Source organism: Lagopus muta, chromosome 5, assembly GCF_023343835.1.
Source record: "Lagopus muta isolate bLagMut1 chromosome 5, bLagMut1 primary, whole genome shotgun sequence".
Classification (NCBI taxonomy): domain Eukaryota; kingdom Metazoa; phylum Chordata; class Aves; order Galliformes; family Phasianidae; genus Lagopus; species Lagopus muta.
In genome coordinates, this window is record NC_064437.1 from 58349325 (window position 1) to 58376294 (window position 26970).

The 26970-nt window shown below is 40.3% G+C and overlaps 1 protein-coding gene across 8 annotated transcripts in view; it reads right to left on the reverse strand.

Moving 5' to 3' along the window:
- The window catches only part of ABLIM1 (actin binding LIM protein 1), a 174656-nt gene that overhangs the window by 64779 nt on the left and 82907 nt on the right, over positions 1-26970 (reverse strand). For all 8 annotated transcript variants that reach the window (XM_048947030.1, XM_048947026.1, XM_048947029.1 and 5 more), the window contains exons 3-6: positions 15078-15261; positions 13623-13732; positions 1800-1926; positions 733-826 (exon numbers count right to left, since the gene is read on the reverse strand). In XM_048947030.1, the coding sequence (XP_048802987.1) occupies positions 733-826; positions 1800-1926; positions 13623-13732; positions 15078-15261 (515 nt within the window). The remainder of the gene's footprint in view (positions 1-732; positions 827-1799; positions 1927-13622; positions 13733-15077; positions 15262-26970) is intronic.

Consider the following 26970-nt stretch of genomic DNA (forward strand, 5'->3'; position numbering starts at 1 on the left):
GACAATAACATGCAATACACCCTCAAGAGCAAATTACAGCTGCTTTTATTTCAGTAACTCTTCCACTATTTTTCGTTATTCCCTAATAAATAAATCCAGTTTCTTCTTCAAAAAAATACACCTGTAACTGAAGTTCTTCCTGCTTCTCACATTTCTTCAACTTACTTTATTATGTAAAGGGAATTGTGTTTATGTGCATGTGGGGTTAATTTTTACCCCAGGGAAGGAGGGCTGAGTATTAAACATCACTAAAGTAGCAACTAAGCTATACGAGCCCAGCTCCAGACGTAAGCCTGAAGGTCAGGTTCTTTCCACTGAATATGCTGTCCTGTGTGGAAAAGAGGCAGCAGTTTTGCTTCTCTCATCTCAATGATAACAGCACAAGGAAAGACCCCTGCATTTTTGTTCATTAAATATTTTTGTGATGACATGAAGGGATCTGTGCATAGTTCAAGGATTCCATCTCACAAGGACTAGTCACAGCCATGGGAGACAGTAGTGACAACGTAAGATATACAGCTCTAAAGTGATTTGGCCAGATGCAAAGAGAACACTGATGTCTCCAACTGAAAGTCAACAAAAGATATATAAAAATATTTCTGAAAGTGAGTACCTTTACTCTAAGATCAGCAGTAAAACTTTCCTAGGAGAAGTTTTTGCATTCTTTGCAGTTGTGTGAAGACATAATGGGATGTGGCCAAAATCTTGAACTCCAGTTTACAAAGCACTTACCTCTAGTACTTTCCCAGTAATGAATTGGTGACATGCTTCACACTTGACTCCAAAAAGAACCTGATAGTCCTTTTCACAATAAGGAGCACCATCTCTGAAAAAAGAAAAACCACAAAGTATAAACCACTTTTAATAAACAGGTTACAGCATGACTTAGTTTCTTGCCTTCTCTTCAATGGCATTCTTACAAATTGCAATAGCCAAATAGGAGAGATTTCCAAAGATGTATGTTGTAGCAAAAGAAAGAAGAAAAATTATATTCTCACCACTGATTTATAACTATCCCTTAAGTTTCCACCTCAGAAAGACAAAGCACAAACCACTGAAGTAAATTTCATCTTAACAACAGTCCTTCTAAATCACAGAATGGCCTAGGTTGAAAAGAACCACATTAATCACCTAGTTTCAATCCCCTCTGTCATGGGCAGAGTCGCCAACCCCTAGACCAGGCTGCTCAGAGCCACATCCAGTCTGGCCTTAAATGCCTCCAGGGATGGGGCATCCACAGCCTCTCTGGGCAACCTGTTCCAAACTAAAGTTATAGGTGGTACAATTCCAGAGACATCTGTGGAACTCTGCCTATGGGGATGAGTGGAAACCATTTAGCAAAGAAATCTGGTAGTATGCAAAGAGTAAGCAGCTGCTTATTTGTGTTGAGAAACAGTGCAGGTCAATCACATCATCATATTTACTCTCTTCCAAGCAAAAGAAAACAGTGGGCAGGTTCCTACCTTTTTCCTCAACATCAAAGTTGAAAAGTAAAATAGAACAAAGCTGTATCCAGCTAACACAGAAAACACATGTAGGAGTTCCCTCAACCCCTTATGGCAATGTGGAGATACACTCCCTTCCTTACTGGTGTTAAATACAGAGTATCACCACCTTCCAGCTGTTCCTTTCCAGTATACTTTCTCTTTCCAGCTTAGCTCCAATTGAGAGCAAAGATTTTGGTGCATATGAAAAGTTAATCAGAACTGGATTCTGAAGGGTGAACTTTGCTGGAACCTCTCTCCTCCAGCAACAAGAACTCATGCCAGGAGTGCAGGAGAGATGCAGAGGCTACTTACTTGCTGATGTATTCCCCAGTCAGGACCTTCCCACAGGCCTTGCACTTAAAGCACCCCAGGTGCCACTGCTTATCGAGAGCTAGCAATGCTTGTCCATTTTTTATGTCTCTTCCACAGCCAGCACAATCTGCAAATAAACAAACAATTGCATTTGTTGTCAGTTATCTGGTTCATTGATCTTCATTAACCACACAGCAATTGCTACTGTTGGGAAGCAAAGAGGAAAATTCCATGGCTACGCAAACATCTTCCTCTCCTCAGAGTCTCCCAGGTCTTGTAGTCTTTTTCAGTACAGACAGTCAGAACAGGACAGAAAGTCTCTCTTCTGTTTTTCATGCTGTGTTTCAATGACTGCCAGGCAAGCTCAGTACAAACCTCAGATTTTGCTAGGAAGCAGCTACATAAAGCACCACTTAGAAAAATACCTTCTAGAGGAATCAGTTTTTTTCAGATCCACACTGCTTCAGCGGTGCTGGGATGGGAGCCCTGCACTCCCCGTTGGGTGGCAGCAAAGCCCACATGTCCGTCCCGACAGTGAGTGGTGGTGGCACATCCCGGCCAGGGAACAGGCAGAGTGGTTTTTTTAGCAAGGGACTGAGGTGATGGTGACAGCAGTATGACCGCACTAAATGCTGTATGACAGGGCATATTGTGATCCACCAGCAGGTGTGGAAAACAGCAGCTCTCATAGTCTTTAATAGGCACGAGGACTCTCACTCAGGGACCTGGCAGTCATAGCTCAGTTTTCTCTGTGATTCAGGAAGACAACTTGAAGGCAGACAGCAAACCTGAAGCCCAGAGCCAGCAAATGCCCTCCATCCCTGAGGATGCCACTATCTCTCACGTCACATCACAAAGCTGCTTCAGCCCCGAGCTCCCATTCCTCTCCACTCAGATATAAGATACTCAGAGATCTCCTGGTCAGATCTGAAGAGACTGATGAGGGAAGCAGCACTGAATTGCAGGCACTGTGCTAGAACTTCTGTGTCTGGCTGCAGGGGATGGAGGGAAGGCCTGCAAGAGCAGTGAAGCAGAAAGGGAATGCCCATCAACTGAGACATGCTTGGCAGCCACAGAGGAGACAGCCTGGAACAAAGCTTTTCTTGTATTTTATTATCTCAAAATCAATGTCCCTTTCATGAATGTAACATTCTCTCCCCACGCCTGAAACACCAACAGATAGCCACAAGCCAAGACCAGTTCCAGCTGACTGAACAGGTACAGCCTGGACACCATCTCCTCGTGATTTTACAGCCCAGGTAACACCACACCTTGCAAAAGGGTGAGTCTAAGCTTATTATCACGACTGACAGGAAGAGGAACCACTCCTTTTGACACTGAGGGCCTCGCTTTTGTTTGCTGGATAATGAGCAATGAGAGCCCTAAGTGTATGATGGGCATTCCTGCAAACCAGGTTGCTATTTGTCCATTGTCTATCAGTATTCTTCATCTCCTCAAATCCTTGAAGAATAAGGGCTCAAGCACCATATCTTGTAACAAAGAGCAAATCAGGGACCAATGACATGACTTGAACTTGAAAAGCAATCAGAAGTGGTCTAATCCCAGGGCTTTGCTCTAGAGGACAAATGTTACAAATTGAAACCATGCAATGACAAGGACTGACAGCATAGAATGGATCCCTCTGCTCTTACATGCCAGCTCAAGGCTTCGTGCTACTACATATTGACAGCAAAGACTAGAACAGGTCAGCAAGAAAGGCTCTGAAGTTTATAGCACAAGGCTGAGAGGGAAGCCAAGTAAACATCTGTCTGCATGCCCTTGGTACACTAATCTTGCTATGGTTTGGGGAGGATACAACATTACTTCTTGGGGTTCCTTCCAGCTTGAAAACGTGCCATTTATCTATAAACTGTGTCAATAAATAAGAACTCCCCCTAATCTCAGTGGGTGCTGAATTGCAGCTTTAAACAGCCAGTTTCTCAGCTTCCTAGCACAACTGATTCTCCCTGCTGTGCCAGCTTCCACATTCCTGACCTACGCTCTTGCCAAACTGTGATACATTCCTGGTATAATAATCCCTCCAAAAATCTGCTGTATTTTCCATGTTTTTTTTCAGCTTTATCCAAAAAAGCTTTGCAAAGCTGAAATTTCACAGATATGGAACCAAGGAATAGATTTTCAAAGCTCTTTGTTTCACTATATTTCTGACGTGGTCAGAATAACGTGGTCAGAATATAAGAACTGCCCTACAGCAGGCCTACCCAGCCCATTATCAATCTTTACTGGTAGAAATAGCAGTAACATGGAGGACAGAGAGATCCATGAACTATGTCGGCCTGTTTATTTGCTTCTTGAAAGCCAGAGGTGGTGTTTCCCAACTGACAGCTCCTACATCCATGTGTGATACCAGGGGCTGACTGTATGTTTTTACTATTTAATAGCAATAATGACATTTACTCACTTTTGCGAAACACTTTAAGGAACCCAGAAAGAGTAAGTGAATATCATTATTTCCAGTTGCTGACATAACGAATGCCTAAAATCAAAGCAAGCAAACTGTGCAGTCTTATCAGGCTGAAATGACTTTTAAGTAAACCTGATTTTAATTCTCGCAGAACAGTATGTGGGTGAGAAGCTAGTAATTATTATCTCCCAAAATAGAGAGCAAATAAAGCAGGGTTGGGCAAAGAAAAGCCCATTTATTAATCCAAATTCTACAAATAAGAGCCATTTATGACCCTGGGCTTGCATGAAGCATATTAAAGCCTTTGGCTGAATGTCATCAGGCAGGGTCTCAGTATCACACTAGGCACAACCTGCATTAGCCTATAACCAGCTTATGTCTCAAACAAAAGGGCTGTGAGGTAAGACAACCGTGAGGTTCCACAACCATATGTCAGGCCAAACCTGTACACAAAAATCTGGAAACCCTCCCTCAAAATTTTGTTCAATGGTTTCCAGCATGGTTCTGTCTCTGGCTTCCCACCTGGGTTGAACAGACTGTGCCCCTGTAGCCCCAAGCTCTGCTCAGCTCTTTTTTAGTCATATAACCCACATTGTTCACTGCTGCCGTTCACTACACAGCTACCCATCCAGCTGGGCCAACTTAGTGCAGAGGAGAGGGGAAGTGCAAGGTACTGCTTAAAATGCATGAGTGAGTATTTAGGATATAAAGAAAAGCATACCACAAAAGCAATATGTGGAATTCTGTTTCAGCTGAAGGAATATTTAAGATCAGACAGTCCACAGCACTAATTCTCCTAAGAAAAGTGAAGTAACACATATGCTGATACGTGCAGTGGATGCCTGTGGCACCAACAGCTGCAAGTCCCTCCCTTGTAGCCTCCACAGGCAATGCCCTCTTGCTCAGATATTGTGCAGAAAAGATGAATTTACCCTCTCTCATATGAGCATTAGCTGACAGCATCATTTTTCAGCAAAGCAAAAACCTCCTGAACAGCTCTCTGCCAGATAGTGAACAACTTGTTGTGCCTTTCCTGTACTCTGACTAGGCCTGCTCAATCTGAGGAAATGCCCTCACATATTTAAGCTACTTCTGCTCTAGAATCAAATATGACACCCTTCTGAGCTGTTTTACGTGTCCAGATACAACAGCAAATGACAAGAAAGACAAAAGAGCTGTAGCTGAACGTGGAGTCAGCCATCCCAAAAGCAGGGAAAAGTGGGGGGACAGGACAAGGGAAAGCAGCATGACACTAATATTATGTACGATTAAGAACTCCACCCCGCAGCCACCTTAAGCAGCCTCATTAGAAGATGCAAGCCGGGGTGAGCTGCCATCCACAACACCTTGCTTGTGAAGATGCAATGAGAAAACGCATTTCCCTTTTTAGCATCTGCATCACCCCAGGCATGCAGGAGTGAAACATCCTGCACAGCAACCCATTCGTCACTGCCTAAATTAAGCGGTGGATTTTCTCCTCTGCCTCCCTCCCCTGCCCTCAGCCAATAGCAGAGAGCTCTGCTCTGCTGGATCGTGGCACAGGCAGTGGGCTCGAAGCCGACCGAGCTGCATTAACCCTAAGCATACTGCATAGCACCCTGACCACTCCCACTGACATTCCTTGAACATTTACTAGCAATTCTACCTTTATCACACATTCTCTACTCGCTCCATGTAACTTACAAGAGGGAAGTCATCCCTAAGTGCTCTTGTCCTAATGAACATCATCATGCAAAGATATGTGCAGGATGAGGTTACATGAGCATACCAGCTTTGTTCTGTGCAGGGTTATGCAGCCTTCCTTAATGATGTATAATTAAATCACCAGAAAGTCCTTTTCAATCCTGACGGTCATTGGTAGCACCTGTCTCACTGAAGTCTGAAACTGCCATAATCCCTGTGAGTTACAGGAGTAATACTCTTTGTTATTGTTCCCTCTCCTATAAAGTACAAACATACCAGCTGTATGAAGACAGCATCAGCAGGATTCTACCATTTATTTTTCTTTAAATAGAAACAACAAGATTTCATTGAGCTTGCACACAAACATGTGGTCAGACGTAGCTGGACCTACAAATCAAGCTACGATGTACAGTGACTTGGAAGTGAAAAGAGGGAAAGTCAAGAAATCACAGGAAGATCATCGATAAGTTTTTCTCAGTTATCTTTTAACCACAGATCAGGTAATGTTTTTTAAAATCCTTTTAAAAATAAACACTATTACTGATATCACACAGGCTTTCTTGCTCATCAACATATTTCTGTCAAAGCTAAAAATAAAAACTCACTCTGTCTACTTTGTTTACAGTATGTTAAACACTTATGAAGTTTAAATCATAATCATTTGATTGCTGGGCCACTGCTGAGCTCAGGAAATCAGAGAAAGCCACACAATATTGGGAATTTTACATCCAGGATTTAGATCCATGTACATTGTGCCATTTTGCAGTGAAATCTGCTGCCAGACCCCTCCTCTTTGCCAATGTAAGGATGGGCAATGTTTGTCAGGACAAAATGTGCTGCTGCTCTTTCGCTGAAGGCAAAACAAAACCATTCCAACAGCCTTGTACTCCTGAATAACCTAACAATAAGAGGCTGGGCTCATACAATGGAAGGAACTGAATTTCCCATGGGAAGCGGAATATAATTTTGACTGTTTATTATAAATGGCAAGTGGGGAAAAATGATATTTTCAAGCAAATACTTAAAGAAAATACAATGCCTTTATTTGATTAAATATGGAAAGAAATCACAACGGCATAGAATGGCATTATTTGCTTGCAACACAAGTCCTTGCTAACCATGAGCGACTAACTTGCCTGTTTAAGAAACTGTCTAACATAAGTGGAAATATAATCTAAAATCATTTACATGAAGAACACTGTGTGGTTATCTTGGATGCATCCTTACTGTAAAGAGCATTTTCATCGTATGTAATTTAAAGTGATTTGGAAGAATGAATGCTTGCCCTCAACTTCATTCTGCTAATATGACATTGTTACATTAATGGAGTCTTTATTCTTACCTACTTTACTGATGTAAGCATTTGTGTTAGCCTTCTACACCAGAAGTCTGTATTGCCCTTCTTTCCTCTTCTTGTTACACCTCCTTCCCAATGGAAGCCAACCCAATTGGCCTTTTACCCTTCTACTCTTCAAAACTATCCCTGCAAGCAGTGTACCACCAAGTTGGCCTTTCCCCATAACATCATTCTCAGCATCAGCCACTTCTTCAACCTAGTCTTTCTCACAGATCCCTGAACAGCAAACCAAAGTGATGGAAATAGGAAGAAAAGACAGCCATGCTACAAACTAGACAAAAGACGAGGTTGGCCCATAAAAGACTGGTAACAAGTTTTTCTTTCTTTCTTTCTTTTTTCTTTCTTTCTTTTTTTTTTTTTTAAAGCTTATCAGCCCCAGTGTCCCATTTGTAAAAACCACTCTGATGATAAACCCCAGACAGATGTAAATCTGGTGACTGAGACTGATCTTAATCTGTTACTTTCTTCACCACATACTCAGTATTCAGATGACTCCAGCTGAATTCAAATTCACAATTCCAACGCACAGTATGCCAAGTGAATTGCATGGTTTGCAAATGAACTTCACTGTTTTAAGCCCAGCCCATGGATAAAACATGCTGTGATTCTTTATTTGCAGACTATTTTGAGTAATATTCCATTGTTCCTCTTGGAAAACAAGTAACTCCAACAGAACAATCACCAATATGGAAACTTTTAGAAAGGTTTTTATGCCCTGGTAACCCATGGCAAACTAAGCTCTAAACAACAACAATCAGTGACCTCAGATTCCTGATTTACTACCTATGCTTTCTGAACGTGACAATTCCCAAATTAGTTTCATGCCTGGGGATTTCCTCCTATAGTTGTACTTTCCGACCTAGTAATGCATCCTCATGCAACAGCCATTTACTGAGCAATTCTTCCACTGCTCTTTGGAATTATCTTTTGAACAGCACTTCTCTGGTAAATGCTATTGGATTAAAATAGGGGGGATTTGATACCAATACTTTAATATCCAGGATTTTATTCAAAATCAAAATTTTACACTTTAAATTCAATCAAAATTAAGAACCCAAATAGAATTTGAAAAGACAGAGATGAAAACTGCTCTCATTTTCATATCTATGAACAAACTCAGGTGTGATGATGTCTGCCACTTCCCAGTTACACAGTTATCCAAAGTAAATAGTTTTAAAATTCACATACCCTTGACAAGTCAGAAGTTCAAAAATCAAAATGTATTTTAATGTATTTACATTCAATATGAATCTAACTTCCGTTGCTCCTGAAATAAAAAAATTCCACAATGCTATTTTTATGCCTTGCAACTGAAGGTCAATTTCCATTCAGATAGATCTGGACATAAACCATGAGTCATTACGTAAAATCAGATGTTAAAGGATTTGATTACCTTATACAGAGTTGTATTAGTTTAAGCAAATGTTTAAAGATATGGAGTGTCCTCATGCTTAGCAGTTAACTTTTTATTTAGGAAAATAATTAAATATATAAACTTTAAACAAGCTTCCAATCAATTATTTTAATCAAAGTTTCCTGGGTTCTTAGTTAAGCCATGATTAAAATCAGTGATTTAAATCACAGTGTTTGAAATCAATCCACAATTATGTCTGCAGTGTTTTGATTCAATGATAAATGAATTGAAGAGGAACAGAGTAACTCCTTGTCAAATCCCATATATCCTCAGCTGAATCCCCAGTTTCTTAACCAGGAATTTTTAACAAGGGGAAATGGCTTTAAACTGGAAGAGGTTAGATTTAGACTAGATATAAGGAAGAAACACTGTACTGTGAGGGTGGAGAAACACTGAGCAGGTTGCCCAACAAAGTTGTGGATGCCTCCTCCCTGGAGGCATTGAAGGCCAGGCTGGACGGGGCTGTGAGCAGCCTGGTCTAGAGGGAGGTGTCCCTGCCTATAGCAGGGGGTTGGAACTAGATGATCTTAAAGGTCCCTTCCAACTCAAACCATTCTATAATTCTGTGTCCTATAGCACATACACAAAATATTTGTCCCTCCAGAATCAAAATTTTATACAAGATTTTAAACTCCATTTGAACCCAGTTAAAGCACATTCAAACCCAACATTATTGACCCTTCTCTAAGTACCCCAGTGCACCCACTGAAGCATATGGCTGCTACAAACATGCATCCTTGAGGCAAAACTGGGCTCAGAGTCTTTCACTTAGGGCCATCTGTTCAGACAATACCTATACATATTATGCAGCTTTAACACAGTGTGAAGTTGTAGATGTTTCCAAAGAATGAGCTCAAAATCATGTGTTAGATGTTGCTTAATATCCTTTAACGCCAAAAATCATTGCAGATAGCTTGACTGCAAGTAGCCAAGTCTTCCCTTTCAGTTTGTGTGTCTTCCCTACAGACCCGAAGGACAAATATGTCCAGGGTATAAAAGGACATTAAGAGTCTTGAAGAGAAGGGCACAATGCAAATTTGCTTCTTCTCCATTCTGATGCACTGCTGTTTCTAAAACAAGCTCTTTTCTCCACTTCTAGGGCAGTGAGGCAAAAGATGATTCCCATTTATTCCTGACTGCCTTCTTCAACAGATAAAGCAGGCCAGCTCTGTTCTACTTCAGCTTTACCACAAGGCTTGCTGGAAGTTTCAGCTATTTATTGGGAGATTTACTGTATCTTGTTTGAAGAGATAAGGCTACTGAATAATTAACACCGATATCTTTTTCCCACAAGTTCATTAAGCGTTAAGCTTATTATTTATATCACAATAGAGCTAAGATCCCCAGTTGTGAGTCAGGATCTCTGTTAGACTCTGTATAGATAGATAGGCATGAAAGCATTTGGCCCAGAGAACTTACGTTCTTTGAATCAGAACATAATGTGCAAAACAGACAGGGACAAATATACAGAACAGCATTGTGAAAGCTCCACGTGGAAGCCGTCTGGTTGGGGAACAGCTGCACCAAATATTATTCATGCACACGCAAGACTGGCCATTTTGGAAACTCTGGTCCATGTTGTGTCTGTACTGTAATGCTCTTAACTCACAGCAGAGACTAGAAAAGAAAGAACCGAGCTGTCTTCCCTGTGCCTCTGTCCAGATGGTATCACTGCACATCTCAGCAAGTGTAGCACACAAGCATCTATTTCACTAAGAAAAGGAAGCTGTGATTTTAAGAGATGATGCATTTTTCATATGAAAACTTGCTGGGTGATTGTACTGCTTCAGTCTTTTTTTGGACAGCGAGTTTTTCCTATCCACCTGGAAATGCTACTTGAAATGCACATTTCTAATTGCATTTCTAATTTCATCACTAAAATGATCTGGCCTTACCAGCAACCAGACAAGGAGCCAACACAGAAACGGCTCAATCCCAGGCAGGAAATAATGTAATATTCTCATTAGTGATGTGCTTTTATTGTGGAAATTCTGAAGTGAAACGCCTAAGGGAAAAATCTGTGTTCAAGGAAAAAGGCAATCTCCTAAACTGTGCTTAAAGACACATTGCCTCCTCTGAATTTCAGAACTGATCCCAGCCAACTGCCAGCTCAGGTTGCGACAGCACAGGCTGCTGGCACCACTCACCCTGAGCACAAGGACAGCTCTGCTCTGAGCTGGACACTGCACTACACCTCTTGTGCATTCAAGGTGAAACTCAAGCCAGCATTGCACTTTCTGACAACCAATGTCCACCTAAACTAGGCATTTTTATTCTCAAACGCCTACATCAATTCACTCACCTGCTTAACTAGTGAGAATTCACTGATGAAAAGACTTCACAGAGAAGCATCAGAGATAACCTGGGGAGCCACTGGCACAGGCTGCCCAGAGAGGTTGTGGATGCCCCCTCTCGGAAGCATTGAAGCCCAGTCTGGAAGGGGCTGTGAGCAGTGGGAGGCGTCCCTGCCTATAGGAGGGGGTTGGAAACCAGATGATCTTAAAGGTCCTTTCCAACCCAAATCATTCTATGATTCTATGATGAGCTGGTAACACGGCCAACCTACTTGCCTCTGAGTAAATAAGTAATAATAATTACATGTTTCAATTTGGCTCTGTCTCTTCTCACTCTGACCATAAGAAATACATACATGTAAGCATGTGGCCATAATACAAAGGAAAGCAGAAGGAGCTTAACACAATACAAACCAATTATTATGATGTATAAATACTCAGATACTGTTTAAAACACAAATACTATCTAACCAGATACATTATTTACATTACTTCCTTACTAGGACCCAAAGAAAAATAACCTCTTGTCTTTGACAGAATCTTGAAAATCCTCAACTGTCCAAGCCATAACATCACACTTCTAGTCTTTCAAAATCAGTTTCAACATCCTCTCTTTTCTACCATTTGATTTTTAAATACCAGGCATTTGTCCCCTGCATCTGGCCTTAAATTTCCTGCCAACTTCAATGAAAACTCCACTGGATATATCTAGCAGTGTCTAAGGAATGTGGATGACTAATTTCTGATTTAGCATCTGTGCACCAAAAAAGACTGTCCTATAAAATGAGGATTAAAAAAGAAGTCACTGAAATGCTATAATTATTCCAGGTAACATATATGTGGAATGAAATACATATGTGGAATGAAATACATATTTTTATATATTATATATATAGATAGATAGATAGATAGATATAAAATATATATATATTATCATACATGCAAATATGTGTGTGTGTGTGTGTGTGTGTTTATGATAAAGAAGTACCACCAACCCAAGCAAAAAAAAAAAAGGAAAACTATTTATTCAATATTTTTCCTTCTGATTTTTATGGGTGGAACTATAAGACTGTAACAGTATTCACATTCATGATATTCAAGACGTTAAAGCCCTGTATTGAGAAGCATTTGATTTTCCTTGAAAGCACCCAAGAAAAGCTATCAACAAGCCTTTAATTTGCGTGAAGTAAGAGACGTGAGAAAACTGCATGCCAACATGAATGTAGGTATTCCAGTTTCCTTTTACATCACATAAACCAACCAAACTTGATATACATTCAGTTTGTTGGATTTCCTCACTTTCAATTTTCTTTGTTTTGAGGAAAGCTGCCTCCAGTAATCTACTTGAAAGCAATCAGGGAAAACTGACAGCGATATAGGACAGAAAATGGATGCTTGGTATGAATGAGATTCTCCTCTAAAAGGACTTATGAAAACAAAACAAAACATAACATCCATTCAAAGGGCATCAGAAAAGATTGAATGGTTTCACTCAGGAGTAGTGAAAGTGATTTGGAACACTTCAGACTAATTAAAATTTACTCTTCGGTGTCAGCAAGAAAGGTTTCTCAGTATCTGTGTCAACTTCTGGTGCTACAGTAGCAGCTGGTATATCACTGAGCACACTGCTAGGAGGACACTTCATTAGTACTTCTTTAGTTACAAACACATGCTGATCCAAATTTCATTTGCTTAGAGCAGGGGTCTCCAAAACAAAATGATGAGAACCTTGCACTGTATCTTCTAGGGCTTTCCACAGATTCCTAAATTCTTTCTAACCAATTAGACCCAAGCATTTTCATCTCCAAGCTGACAGCTAGAATGCAATAACTTATCAGACAGAAAGGCACAGGATCAAAAAATCAGATTTCATTTTCCATCTTTCTAAGTGTCTGATTACACTTTTTCAGTCAAATTAGAAAACCTGAGATGCACTTGACTCATCCACTGAGCACAAACATCACCCAATTATGCCTTTACATTGCACTCTGCAGTCCTAGGATTTCAAAGTCTTATGCTTAACTTGCATTCTCGCTCTTTTCTAGGTTGTTTGTTGGTTTTTTTGAGTGATTTCTTGAGAACTGTTCTTGAAAATGAATGGTTTCTGATCACAAATTCATTTCAGTATCAATCTGTCAAAGGCAAACCTGGTGATACTCCCTTAAAGAAATAATTTAAATAAACTCTTAGACTTCATTAAATTGTTGAAGTGATAAAGAGTAGAAGAAAATTAACTTCCTATAACATTGTTCTCTTTTTAATACTTACACCTGAGTAACTATACACGGGAAAACTGGAATCTATCAACTCTGAAACCTCTGATTTCATCAAGAAAATACTTTTCCAGTGCCTATAAAAGAAAATGAGCCCTTCAGAACATCCAATTTCTGGGTAAAAGTCATTTGTTCATACTGAAATGAGTAAATGCCTCCTCTGAGCTGTCAAACCAGACAATTCCTGAGAATCAAAAATAAAAAAAATGAAGAAGAAATAAAAAGATGATTATCAGAGGCAGCCCAGAGTTCTAAAAGGAGGACAAGAACATATATATGTGCATCAAAAACCTAAAAGACTGAATCAAGCTAGTTCCGATCAAATGCTGATGAGCCCAAAAATGCAAGAGGATTCAGAAAGAAGACGGCGTACTTACTGCTTGAGGCTGACAGTTCTTTAGGGCTGGAGGACATTGGCTGAGCACACAGCTGACAGAGACAGTCCCTTCCATTAAAGGTAACTCGATCACCTGGTGGAAATGGACGCCTGGGTTAAAGAGAAAAATGTATTTTAGCAGAGATTATGCCAGAATTTTTGTTCTGGTCCCTATGCTGCGAGCTTGCTGCCTTCTCCCTCTGCAAATAACATGTTACAGTAACTCAGGCCAAACAGTTTCTGCAATATGGCCTTGGCAAAGTCAGGCACTGGAAAAAATCCAATCCACACATGCAAGAAGAGCAGAGGTCAGACTTAACTTACTGAAACCACAATACAAGACATTAAACACATTTTATCTAAGGAGAAGATGACAGAGAAATCTGCTTAGACACAACAGCTACATTTACAGCAGTCTCAGCATGATGCTGTTGACAGCAAACAGTACAGCAGGGTATTCAGATGAAGCACTTGTCTTAGGACAGAGAACTCAAAAATAGATTAGCTTAATCTGTGCTCAGCAATGAAATACATATTGCTGTGGATGTAATGATTCACAAAAAATGAAGTGCTAGCTGCTTTCATTACCCTAGAGTTTTAAAATACTTATCTGTGTTATAGAAACACCCCCAACTGTTGCTTGTGCAGATGGTGTTAGGAGAAAGGTAAAGGCTGAATGGACTACAGAAGTTTGAGATTATCTGATGAACTCACGAGAGTTAAAAGTTTGTGCTGGGCAAAGTTGACATTGCTGCTCTTGTTTGGTGTATAAATGCACGAGCATTTCACTAAAATGAGAAGCTTCAGCAACTCCAAATACTTAATGAGGAGTTCTACCCTTCCAAATACAGACTGCCCTACACTACGCATCATTTCAACACTATGCTTAACACATGAACATCCGTATATCTCTACAAAATGAAACACATATGGCATTGTTCTAGTTTCCTTGTTTGTATTCCCTGTAGAACTAAAAACTGCTTTACTTCTGGGGGACAGGACCCAGTGCTTAGAAGGAACTGGGGGAAACAGAGCTGTCCCAAAGACAAGTGTTACTACGTGTTGTGCACATGAGCCCTCAGGTGTTTTCAATTGTTCAGCTGAACTTATAGTCCAAATAGCTTCTCCACTGTACTATCCAGGAGTTTGCTCTACCTCTTTTTTCATTTCTGAGCTGGACTCATCACCACAGCTAAACCCATGCCTGTACAGGCATGTAAGTCTAGTATTCTTTCACATGTGAGAATAAGCTTCTGAGAACAGGGAGCTACATGTAACAGAGAAGCTATCTCCTGCAGATAAATGAGTGGTATTTTGAAGACGCTCAGAGTTAGACTTGCAGCACTTCCAAACAAATGCTTCCTACAAAGATCTTGCAACTTCTGTCTCACGGCGATGCTTTTCTCCCTGATGTTGTACTGGGTTCAGGTCACACAGGCTGAAAGAGATGACTTACTTGCAAACTGTACAGGCAAAGCAGTTTGGATGGTAAGTTTTTCCCAGAGCTGTCACTACTTCTCCTTCAACAAACTCCCCACACCCGTTGCAGCGGGTACCGTACATGCGCTGGTAATCCAAGGTGCAAAGGTATTCCCCATTCTTAATGAAAAAGCCTCCTTGTGCCAAGTCACAGCCACACACTGGAAGAAAAAAAAAACAACACATTGGAAAAATATACCTCCAAAAGATGTCAGAAACAGTCTGTGCTGCCAGCAGATGAGATTACCCTGGTGGTCTTGCTTCTCTATATTGGATTCTTGCCTTCACCTTCATGACATGCTTTGACAACACAGGAGATGACTGGCATTTTCTGGCTACAAAGCACCTTGTAATCAAAAATTTATTTGGAGAAACCTACACAGTCACAACTTTCATGCATTCAGGCCTCACCAAGACCTCAGTTATCTTGTATCATCCTGTTAATCATGTCAGCAGAGCTGTATGGAAAAACGGAACTTGGGATTTGATTTCATGCTATTAAATACAAGATACGATACAGTACAAGATAGTAGCTCTCAACTACCTGGCTTTATATTTTCCAGTCACTAAGAACTAGTTCCGTTGGACTTCCTTTAAAATGTGGAGTTACAAGGGACAGACAGCACGTTAAAAGAAAAGAAATCTCACAACAAAAACTTGAGGTTCATCCTCCTACTAATTGCCTATAGCACTGTTTACCTTCCTGATCTATTTCTAACATTATCACTTCAGGTGGAAAGATCCTTCTCTGAGCTGGTGAGCCTTAGGACTTCAGCATGAAGCATGAAGACCCACCAGACCTAAAACAACTGCCAGTGACCCACTGCAGAAAGAAACATCCTCAAATCAACCCTACTGAATTACAGGGTACGCATGTATTGTAACTCAGGAAAGACACTGGAGGCAGCTGAAATACAATTACGTCATGTCAAGTTATTGGTAGATGCACATACATTCTTAGGGAAGAGAAACAAGGCCTGCCTTCAGAAATATGTTCTGCATGGCATTTACACCTGGTCATCACCAGTTCAGAGCTGTACTAGGAACAGGATGCTCTGCAGAATTTTTGTTTTTGCAGACCTTTATAATGCAGAGCTTGAGAACAGCAGACAGCATAAAACAGAGCAGAGAAGTCCCTCTAGCATAATTCTATGGCCAGACAGAAGAGATGGTCAGCTTAGCACAAACCTTACACCGCGACATGGAACTGCAGCTCTTATCCGAGCTCTCTCCAGCATTCCTGAACACATTTTCAATATGCATGGAGCCCTCTCATTTCGGCACATCTTCTACACACCACTGGACCTTGTGAGAGTTTCCCTCCAACAACTTGAAGCACTTGCAGGAATGCTTCCAGCAGGGGAAGAGGTTAAGCCCCTGAGAATAACATCAACCAAACCACTTCCCATGAAAGGTCTGCACTGCATCAACATCTCCATGCAGTTTTACTGTGGCAGAAACAAGCTGCAGCTGAATTTGTGTTCAGGGTCTTTGTTCAGGGTCAACACACTGCTCAGTTACTCCACCTAAATCTCTGCACGGTGCCACAGTGCAAACTGTGAATGACCCTATTTGTTTGGAGCTAGCTGGGAGAGCTCTTTATCGTACCACACAGACAGCCCCTCTAACTCATAGGTACCATTAGTGTTGGTAGATAAAACTCTACAGTTTATCACAATGTTTGAGAGAAAACACTGTAGTAATAACAATTCCAACAGCAACAATATAAAAGACCATAACTACACAGACGTAACAGGTGTGGTTGCTTAGCTGCACGGTTTACAGTGTTGTAGAAAAGAACATAAATTACATGGTCATTAAAAAAAAAAGTCACTTTGAGAGAAAAATTCCACGTAGTACCCGGGCTAATGGGAAATTCTCCCAGAGGCATTCACTGATTTGAGGCCACCAAAGCAAACCCGCACAATTCTTTCTTATAAGGGCTCCTGGAAGAGTATCAGGAAGGAGGTAAGGACACACAACCTACTTTTATGCACATTTTGTATCAGAATCAGGCATCCCTTTTCAGCCCAAATCACAAACAAGGTGATCCTACCTGCTCTCTGTTCTGGTCTGCAATACTGCAGCATGGTCATCAGAGCAGAACCAAACTTTCCACCTACTTTCCTGGCTCAAATACTTTATTTGCTATCAATCTGAAGTGCTAAAGCTTGTGTCAGATTACATTGTCAAGCAGGAGAACAAGATAGGGAGCATTACAAAGCGTTTCTTCCCCTATTGCATGTTCATATTGCTGTGAATTTATGCTAACAGACTTAAACTGGAAAAACAAGGGATTTACAGGTAAGACAACCAGTGCAGGGCAAACTTAGAAACTTTCAGCCTTGGAAGCTGCCCACAGGTCCTTAACAGAGGAGTATAATGGCTCTGATCTCAAGAGGCAAAATACAGCAGCTCACCTCAAAGAACTTACAAAATAAATGTGCCAACAGCACAGCGGGTTCTGCCCCATTCCCACGCACTTGCTCAAGGAAAATGTAGTTTGTGTGGCACAGCCTTGCTTTCACTTCAGGGCCTGGTGAGAGCGGAAGATATGTTTTCTTAAATAAAAGAGATTTTACTCTTCTATACAGTACCACACATTTCTCCCCGCAAGCGAGTGCTTTATTTTAATAAGCTTTCATGTGGCTGCTTCTTTTTGAAACAATGAATATTTTAGAGACGTTGTGTGGTTTAGATTAACTCCTCCATTCCCCAGGTAACACTTAGCTGCTCCACCATCAGTGCTTCAGAAAGTGTATCTGAAACGTTCAGGGTAATTTTTCAGTGTTTATTTACACCTAAGTACTGAGAGAAGGCTGAAGTGAAGAGAAAAAAAGAGATTAAAAATTTTGCCACATCTCTCTACTATGTATAATTTATGATGCAAGCAGCCAAATCATATGAGAATATACTGGATCTTGAATACACCAAATGTGAAAAGAGTATTAACCACGTGTATTTTAGACAAATTAATTTCCCAAGAACTACTGTTACCTTTGAGTGTTTAATCCACACTGCTCATGTTGGTCATTTACACACTACATTTTCTGGTACTTCATGGATTAGATAAATAACTCTACATTTGAGTATAGAACAGGGGCCATGTAAAGTGCTAGCCACGTATTGCTCTACTGGTAAAAATAATTGTACTGGTTATAGGATGAAGGACTGTCAAGGATCAATTTGACTTGGAGTCAAGAGTCAATCAATTTGAGTATTAAATTATTCAGCAGTGTCAACAAGATACCTGTTTTGCTCTAAAAAGATATCCGTAGTACTACACTGGCACTTTTGGCCAGCATGAGACAGAAAGCAATCCTTTCCAGAACAGCCAACTCTTATGAAGAGAAAGTGACATGGGAGAGGAAAGACTGAATTTCACAATTCTGCTTTAATGTGAGAGTCAAGGACTTAACTTGAAACCAACATCCTGCAGTAGCACCAAAAACACTGGACTGCTTGTTTCATGTGGGATTTTAAAAGTCTTCTCTTTGCATTTCTATGAAAAAGCATAAATATAAATCGCTAGCTGGCTTCTTAAAAAACCTACATACAGCAGCTCCCAGTATTTTTCCCAGTGGTTTCAGCCACTCCTATCACTTCTTTGTGTATTGCTTTGTCTGTGGAATCGAGTAACAGAAACTGCTGTTCACAATGGTCTAGAACATCAACTTATGCCTTACACTGCAAGTGGTTCCATAATAACCCTCTTCATAACACTTGAGAACACTCAGATCAAATATCATAAATTCTGATTATTAAGGGATAAGTAAATAAGCAGCAGTTACTGAGGGTTCTTGAAAAATGTAAATATGAAACTCAGAAAGAGGATCAGGGAAACAAGTTCCAATGCATCTCCTGCCACAAATACCAAGTATGTCACGTACAACATTCATTCTCTCCCTTGTTATAATGGGCTAATATCACATCAGCTAACTGCCTTGAAAATTAAAATTGCAAGATGTTCGGGGCAGGGATTGTAAGCTCTCTGTGTCAGTCTGTTGCCAAGCCCTAGAGATCTAATGAATGCTACTGTAACAATAATTAATAGAACACTAACGAAAAGTACACACTAAGATGCAAGTTAGAATTGAAGCAGTATCAGCACTGGCATCCTTCTGGTTTCACATTTCTGCATAGAACAGTGTTAATATTTCATGTGCAAACAAATTACATTTCACGGTGGCATTAAATCCACAAGCAGACAAAACTCAGTTATCAGTGTCTTTGGAGAATTACAGAGAACTATTGTTAAGGCTCTATTATAATGCTGCAAAAATGCTCTAAGATGGTTTTCAGGTACAGCTCCAGAAAAAAAAAGAAAACTTTTATTCTTCCCTTTTTTCTATTGACCTCCATTTTGTTTAAAATACTCTTTACAAGTTAACATGGCATTATTACATGACCATTAGACAGAAAATAATGCAATCTCCATTCCACATCCCTACTTCATCTTAGGCTAATCCTGATTTGGGGACCATCTAGACATTTTCCACTAGAGGTAAAGCCTAAGTACACCTAGGATAGGTTTGTTTTTCCAGGTCAGTGGATCCAGTTAAACCATGGAGAAACTGAGAATATCTACTTTAACGCCTAAAAGCTGTTAGCATTCAGACTGCTAGAACTTGTGCTTAGAATGCATGAATTGGAGTACTGCCATGGAGGGCTTAAAACTATGTGCTTCAGAAGGTGCTACATTTCATACAGGGCTATGGAATACCCACATGTCTACAGAAAAGTTTCTTCATACCCTCCTTCAGTTTGTGTTTTAGCTTCCAGCTTTAAGTCTACAAATAATGCAGCTTCAAGTTAAGGCACTCATCATGCACTGGATTTGCCTCAGAAGCTGCACACAGTAACTTTCTGGCTCTTTGCTGTGGTTCTCAGTTCTACCAGTGAGTCACCTTTTAGTCACCATAGCTTACTTTACCTGCCTAGACAATTGGTTTAGTAAGGAAGGATAATGAAAAGTAACTTTCAGTGCCACTTCTGTTCTAGCTTCCTCTGCCATTCCATCTTCAGTGCCATATAAAGGGCTGTGGCAGATATATCATTTGTAAAAAAAAAAACAAAAAAACAACACTACAAACTATGAATAAAAGGATTCATATACTAACAAGGATTAAACTTCATCCCTTTTGTTCAGCCATAATGTCAAATGATAAAAATGGGCAATAAGATTGTTTGGAAAGTCTTAAAAAGGCAGTAACAACTCTTTTTAAAAGGTGCTCCCACTATCACCATTTTCCTTATCAAGTCCCCTCTCAGTCCCTTATTCTTTCTGTTAGTCTCTCCGAATGAGTTAAAGTCTCTCATGTTGGGCAAGCTATGAATTCAGACACAAGTAGAGCTGCTTATTATCTGAACCACCAGCAGATTCATCATCTTTGGTGTCCCTACCACAGGAAGCACACACAAATCTGCACGAATTAAAGACAACTCTTGGCAACTCCACGTTACGATGAATTTTTGCAGACAATTTAGCACATGCGTTCCTATCACTAACCAGATTTAAGCTACGTGGACTGAACAAGGGTCACCCAGACTGTTAACATTTGTGGTCAGAAAAATGCTGTTCCAACAGGCTGCTTTCTAGAGATTGAATCAGGAAAGGTAACCACGACTGTATCCATGCCTGGTGCACAACTTATCATACAAACAAGGAAGGCATTTAAACAGCTTTTTTCTCTTTTTGCAAGTGTGCAGAATTAATGATTCTGATCACAAATCTACTCAAGATTAAAAATATTGGCTGAGCTAAGTGACAGTTAATGAGAAACATCACATTATTGCCCTTTGTTTTTTCCTATGCTGATGGAAAATACTTCAAAAGAACTCATTAATGAAACCAATAATGGTTAATAAGCCATGCTTGAGAAGGCAAAAAGCAAGAGGCATTCTGCAAGCATCTATCACATAAAGTTATTCTACCAGCCAAAAGTGGAGAAAAAACATTTCTTGAAGACCCTGCTTCACATGAAGAAAGGAATTCCATTTTACTTGTCCCGAAGCTCTCTTTGGAAACAGAGGCTCCTGGGGAGCAGTTCTATTCCTTGAAGTATCACAAGAATTAGGAAAAAAAAAACCAAAAACAATCCAGCATTTTTTTTTTTTAATAAATAACAGAAAACTTATCTTCAGCTGCTCCTGGAGGAAACCAGCCTTTGTTCTGGAGTCTGTATCAAAGGATTTGACATTCTGAACACTTGATTCTGCTTCTCTTGTGAACGGAATGCACTGGAACACACTTCTGATGCACACTATACAGAGAATACAGACCTACAAAGTTTTTCTCTCTTGAACTGTAGCAGAGCAACTATTTTGCACAGGATTGGAAATGTTGTCAGTGCTGCTGGGTGCTGCACATGCAAGACCAGGCATTTAAGACAAAGTATAGCTGCTTACAAGCAATACAATTGCCTGTGATCCTCAATGACCAGCATCATCCTTGAGTTGAGTCATTTCCAAGAGTTAACACGGATGATGAAAATGGGGACATTAGAATTTTTCAAAGCAAACAGAAGTAGGATTTGATCTTACTGAGTATTATGTAGGATTTCCATGGGGTTATTATCAGAGACAGTTGAAAAATGGGCCCTTTGCACAATAATTTCATGTTGACGTTAAGCAAAAATTGTTTAATAACTGAAGAAACAAAACCACACAGGAGACTGCGTGAGCACAGGCACTCAATCTGCGGAAATGAATGTGATTCATTACAAAAAGTCTAATGATCTGCTTTGCCATCATGCATTAAATAAGGTGTAAATTCAATTTCCTGTTGGGGATTTTTCTTTCTCCTATTTCTTGGCTTCACAGAATAACGAGGCTGTATTTATGCAAGTAAATATTCACATATTCTTTAATTCTTATGAAGTAATGAGTTGTTTGAAGATAGGAACTTGGCAATGTATCAGTTTGTCATTTACATCCAAACAAATACACAGGAAAGTCTGTTTCAGAGTTTTCTGGTATTTACTTTCGGTAGCGGCTTTTGCTTGGTTTGTGTTTGTTTTTTTTTATTGTTGTTGTTGTTTTTTTCCTATTTTTGTTAGTTTTCTTTGTTTTTGTCTAAGAGCTTAATAAATCCTGTATTGATGAAAGCAAGGCTCACGTTCATTAAAGTTCCAAGTTTCCCCTTTTCAAACAAAATAAGTGTTGGTCTGCCTTTGTCCCACCCCTCTAATCAGCACTTTTCTAGATGGCAAAGCCTTTGGTTGCATAAATCACTTAAGGAACGAACGCACGTCCGAATATGTATCAGCAGAACACCAGAAGAGAATAGTACATCTCAGTAGTCTGTCTGCAGTGGTAATGCCTCAGCACCATTCTCAGCCCTATTATGAAACTGCATGCAGCTTTTTGTAAAACCTGTAACAGAGATCATGATAACTTTCTGTAACGCTCCTGCTACTGAAGATTTTCTTTGCCATACGCTGATGACAGATACATTTATGATCCCAGCTATTTGGAACTGCGGCCTGTGCCCTCAGTTGTTCTGGAATCGCTTCTCGTTTCATCAGATTGTCTTTAGAAACAATCCTGGGAAGTGAGAAGAGCTTTACCTACATAAAGCAAATGAAGGTGATGTTAATATCTGCTTTGTTATCTAGTCATTAGCTTGGCTGGAAGAAGCAGCCAAAATACCTCCTAAGCAAAAGATGAAATACATTTATCCCTCCTCCCCTATTTGGTGTAGGACCAAATAAGCATCCCATAGCCTCCAGCCAGGCCTTGCTCCTGTTCCCTTCAAAAATCTTGACCCTAGGCTCTGAACAACCAGCCTGCACAACTACTTAGTGCCACATTGCGATGTGAATATCTCTCACTGGGATATCTGAGTAAAACATCCAAGCACTGCATGTAAGTATTCACTCAACAGGAACCACTAGCCATACCTATGTTTCAGATAAAGTCAGAGTTCTAATTTAACCAACTTCCTATTCAAAACAGTGTTATGCCCTAAGTCCGACTCGGTCAGTACACCTCGTTTTTCTCTTTAACACCGAGGATACAAACAACAATCCTGCACAGCAGGATCTTTCCTGTCTGAGCTGATGTGCGTGTATTTCAGTCTTTCTGGCAGTCTAACAGGCAATAACAGGCACCTAACCTCAGCAGCAAGTAAACAGCCACCATGTATAATGTAGCAGCGCGACAGCTTCCCAACTGAGGCATCAATATTTTGTGCACCAGGATGGAAACAATGGCAAGAATCATTCAACCATTTTAAACACCTTTCAGATTAAACTAAGCACAAGGTAGAGATCAAAGTCGTTTCTGGGTCTGCAGGAAATGAACCTTGAAGAAAATGCAGTCAGTGGGAAAATGTCAAAGTTTAGCCTTGGATTGCCTGGCTCTACCTACTTAGATGAGAGATTTCTCAAAAGATAAGCAAAACAAAAATGTAAAAATACAAAAGGAAGTCTACCTAACTACCTACTATACAACAAGCCAGGCAAACAAATTGCATGATCCATGTGGGTCTCTTACAACTTGAAATATTCCATGAAAGATACACTGACAACAAAGCCAAGTAGCTTTCCATATTCTCAGAAGGATGCTCTGCCCCACTCACCAAGCACCTGTAAAGCATCCTGCTAGCCTTCCATTTTCAAAGGGATCTGGTTGCTTATTAAAATCTGACATGGCATCTGTCAGCACTCATCAGTATCAGCCAAGCTGCGTAATTAACTTCATTTCTAGTCACATGTTTGGTCACTGAAAGGGACCTCAGGTCCAAGAAAACGCAGATCAGTGCTCCTCATTCTCTTACGTGGAACTTTACACTGTGAAAAGGATGCAGAATAGCAATTCAGTATCGTGGGTCAGATTCCTAAACATATGACCATCCAAAATCAGACATAGTAATATTTCTGTTCTACCTGTATTTGCTGCAGGAGCATTTCAAGCTCATATTTACCTGTCTTTTCTGTTCTAATGTTCAGAAATGCCCTTTGTCTAAAAGGTAGACACTCAGTTTTTAGAAAAAAAAAAAAAAACCACACAAAAAAACCCCAAAACAATCAAGAAGGCTTAATAACATTAAAGGCTGCTTTAATAACTAAGCTGAAGAATGGAGTTCCCAAATGGGCAAGCAGAACTGTAATGTACTGCAAGAGAATTCTGAGCCAGTGGAGGTTTTCTATAAAGAAAGCTTTTTGGTTCAGTGATTTGGAGCTTCAAGGCACCTTGTGCAATTTCCTGATATTCAGGAAGGAGTGCTTCCTATCGACCAGCTGCATTAGCCTGCCCATAGATCAGTACCATATTGATAAGTGCTTGTGGAAACGCAGATGTTTTTTCGCACAGTGCGCTGGAGATCCACTACAAGAGTAAAGAGTACCCTCGTATTTAAACTTGCCATGCACTGATGCTGACCTATTAATGGCACTAACAACCCAGCAGTCAGCCTGCAGCCTCCTCCTGCTGCCACACAAGGAATCTGACAACAGATCAAAGGTCAAAGAACCAATGATTTAGAACACATTCCAACTTGTTGATATACTGTCTGCTTACATGACCCTAGCTTCTTCCCAATCCTTCAAGGGAGGAACATCCAGTTCAAAGTCAAAGATTACAGAGCATCCCTATGTGCAAACTCAGAAACCCTCCTCCTTTCCCATTAATTTCTTTCAACTACAAATAATGTAGCCTTGCAAAATCATCACACAGACAAAACAGATGTGTCTAGAATTGAAACATCTCAAAGGACACCGAAAGTACACACTGATGTAGATTTTCCTAAATAATCTTGAAAGACATCTAACTACGAGGACAGATGGCACATTTGTTCTGTAACTAAGAAACTACTTCATGCTAATTTATAACAATGCTCTAAGAAAAGCTACAAGTTGCTTTGCATCGGAGACCTGGCTTTGGGGAATGCTTCATGAATGCCAAAACTCAGCTCTGTCTCATAATTAGCTGGTAATTGCTCTGATACTGTTATTGCGTGTAAAATATCCATGTAAAGTGAAATATTTCTTCTTGGCATGATCAAATTATTGACATTGATGTCACTTTGTGGGGTCCAGAAAACTTTAGGACACCATCCATATTCCCAAGTCACAACTGCTCATTTACAAAGGTGGTTGGGTTTTATTTGTTTGGATTCGACTACACGGCTGCTGTGTTCTCCAATTTATATGCAACATCAAGAACAGGGACACTGCCCACTATTTGAAACGTTCCTAACATTATATTGTTGTCAAGATAATGCAATGTATTTCTACATGCACCAAAATCAAGCACTGTAAACGTTTACCTTGTTATGAACAAAGCTTAAAGCTTGTTCTACTAAGCAGTTGGCTGTATTGAAACTAGAATTTCCCTCTAATCCAAAAGATGAATCACAGGTTTATTATTAAGTCTTAGGATACCAATTTTGCTAGCCTCAAAATTTCCACTCCTAGTACTTGCAATAGGGTAAAATGAACTGTAATTAACTGACAACGATAAAAAATATCATTCACATCACATTTTAAACTGAGATATTATAATCTCTGCTAGTGCACATCAGAATTCACAGCCCAATCCCAGGCACATTTACCTATGGAAGACAGCGGAGTAGATAGTCCCAAATTTCCCAGAGAAGTTATTCATGTGCCTCAAAGTCTACTACATTATAAGCCACTAATTCATTCTTCTCCCTCCAGCCTTTCCATCTAGGCCTCCTTCTTCTTCACCTGTTGCTTCCATTGCCAGGTAACCATTAACAATTTGGTTTAAGGGCAGTGTACTCCTGATTAATAGATAATAAAACCTTTTTTTTTTTTTAAACTACCGGAGATTAATGAATAATGAGACAAAACAGAATCCAACTAAATTTGCATTTCTAACACAGAACAGCAGTTCTTTATCAAGATGAGCGACTTTGTTATAAAACAGCAAAATACAATCTGCTCTGCATGGCACTCCTGGAACTGCACTCCTAAACATCTCTCACTCATCCCGTGCCCATCATTCTCTTGCTTGCTCTAGCTCCAAGTCAGCTGCTGGCTGCTTGAGATTCCTTGCCTATCAGAGGTCCCAGAGAGCTTGCTTTCTAGGGCACAAGTCACACCACTTTCAGCTCTGTTCTTTCAACAGCTCTTATCTGGACCCGCAAATAGAATCTAGCTGGGCAGATAGGACAAAACAGCAGTAGGCATCTGGTTTTCAGTGGCATGGAATAACAGCTAGCTGCATCTTATCTTGGGGGTGTGGAGACAGACTGATGGGTAGAGGTTTTCCTTGCTGTCTTCATCAGGAAGCAGTTTTACTCTGTTCTGAGACAGATGGACACAGCACCAAACCACAGGGCTTGATGACATTACATGACACATGATCACATCCTGAGCTGGCCGAGGCAGCATGGAGGTTTAAGCCCCCATTCCTACAGTGCTGCAACCACTGCTGGCATATGCATGCCAAGCGGTCACAGCAAACCCCTGACATAACCTAGGAAGTACAACTATGATCACATCAGAGGTGCTTAATACCATCGTGTAAATGAAGTTGTGAGCATTGACAGCAACGAGAAAAAAGGAATCCCATACACAGCAGACTAAAAATAAATGGTAGCACTGAAACCATGCCACTTTACAACCTGTGCAACAGCTTTATGAGAAAGTCCTCATCTTCACTATACTACCAGATTAAGTCTAGAGGTAAGAGGTTGAACATCTTCAGCAGGTGTAACAGCAGTCAGACACATACAAGTTCATTCAAGGCTATTGCACTGCAGATGTCTGACTTGAAATCTCAAGAACAAACAACTATACAGAAAGGAGAAGGATAAATAAACCAGTTGTAGAGGCAGACTGCTCTCAGTATCTGGTATTATTTTCTTCAGCTAACAACATAATGTTTAAACTGAGGGGGTC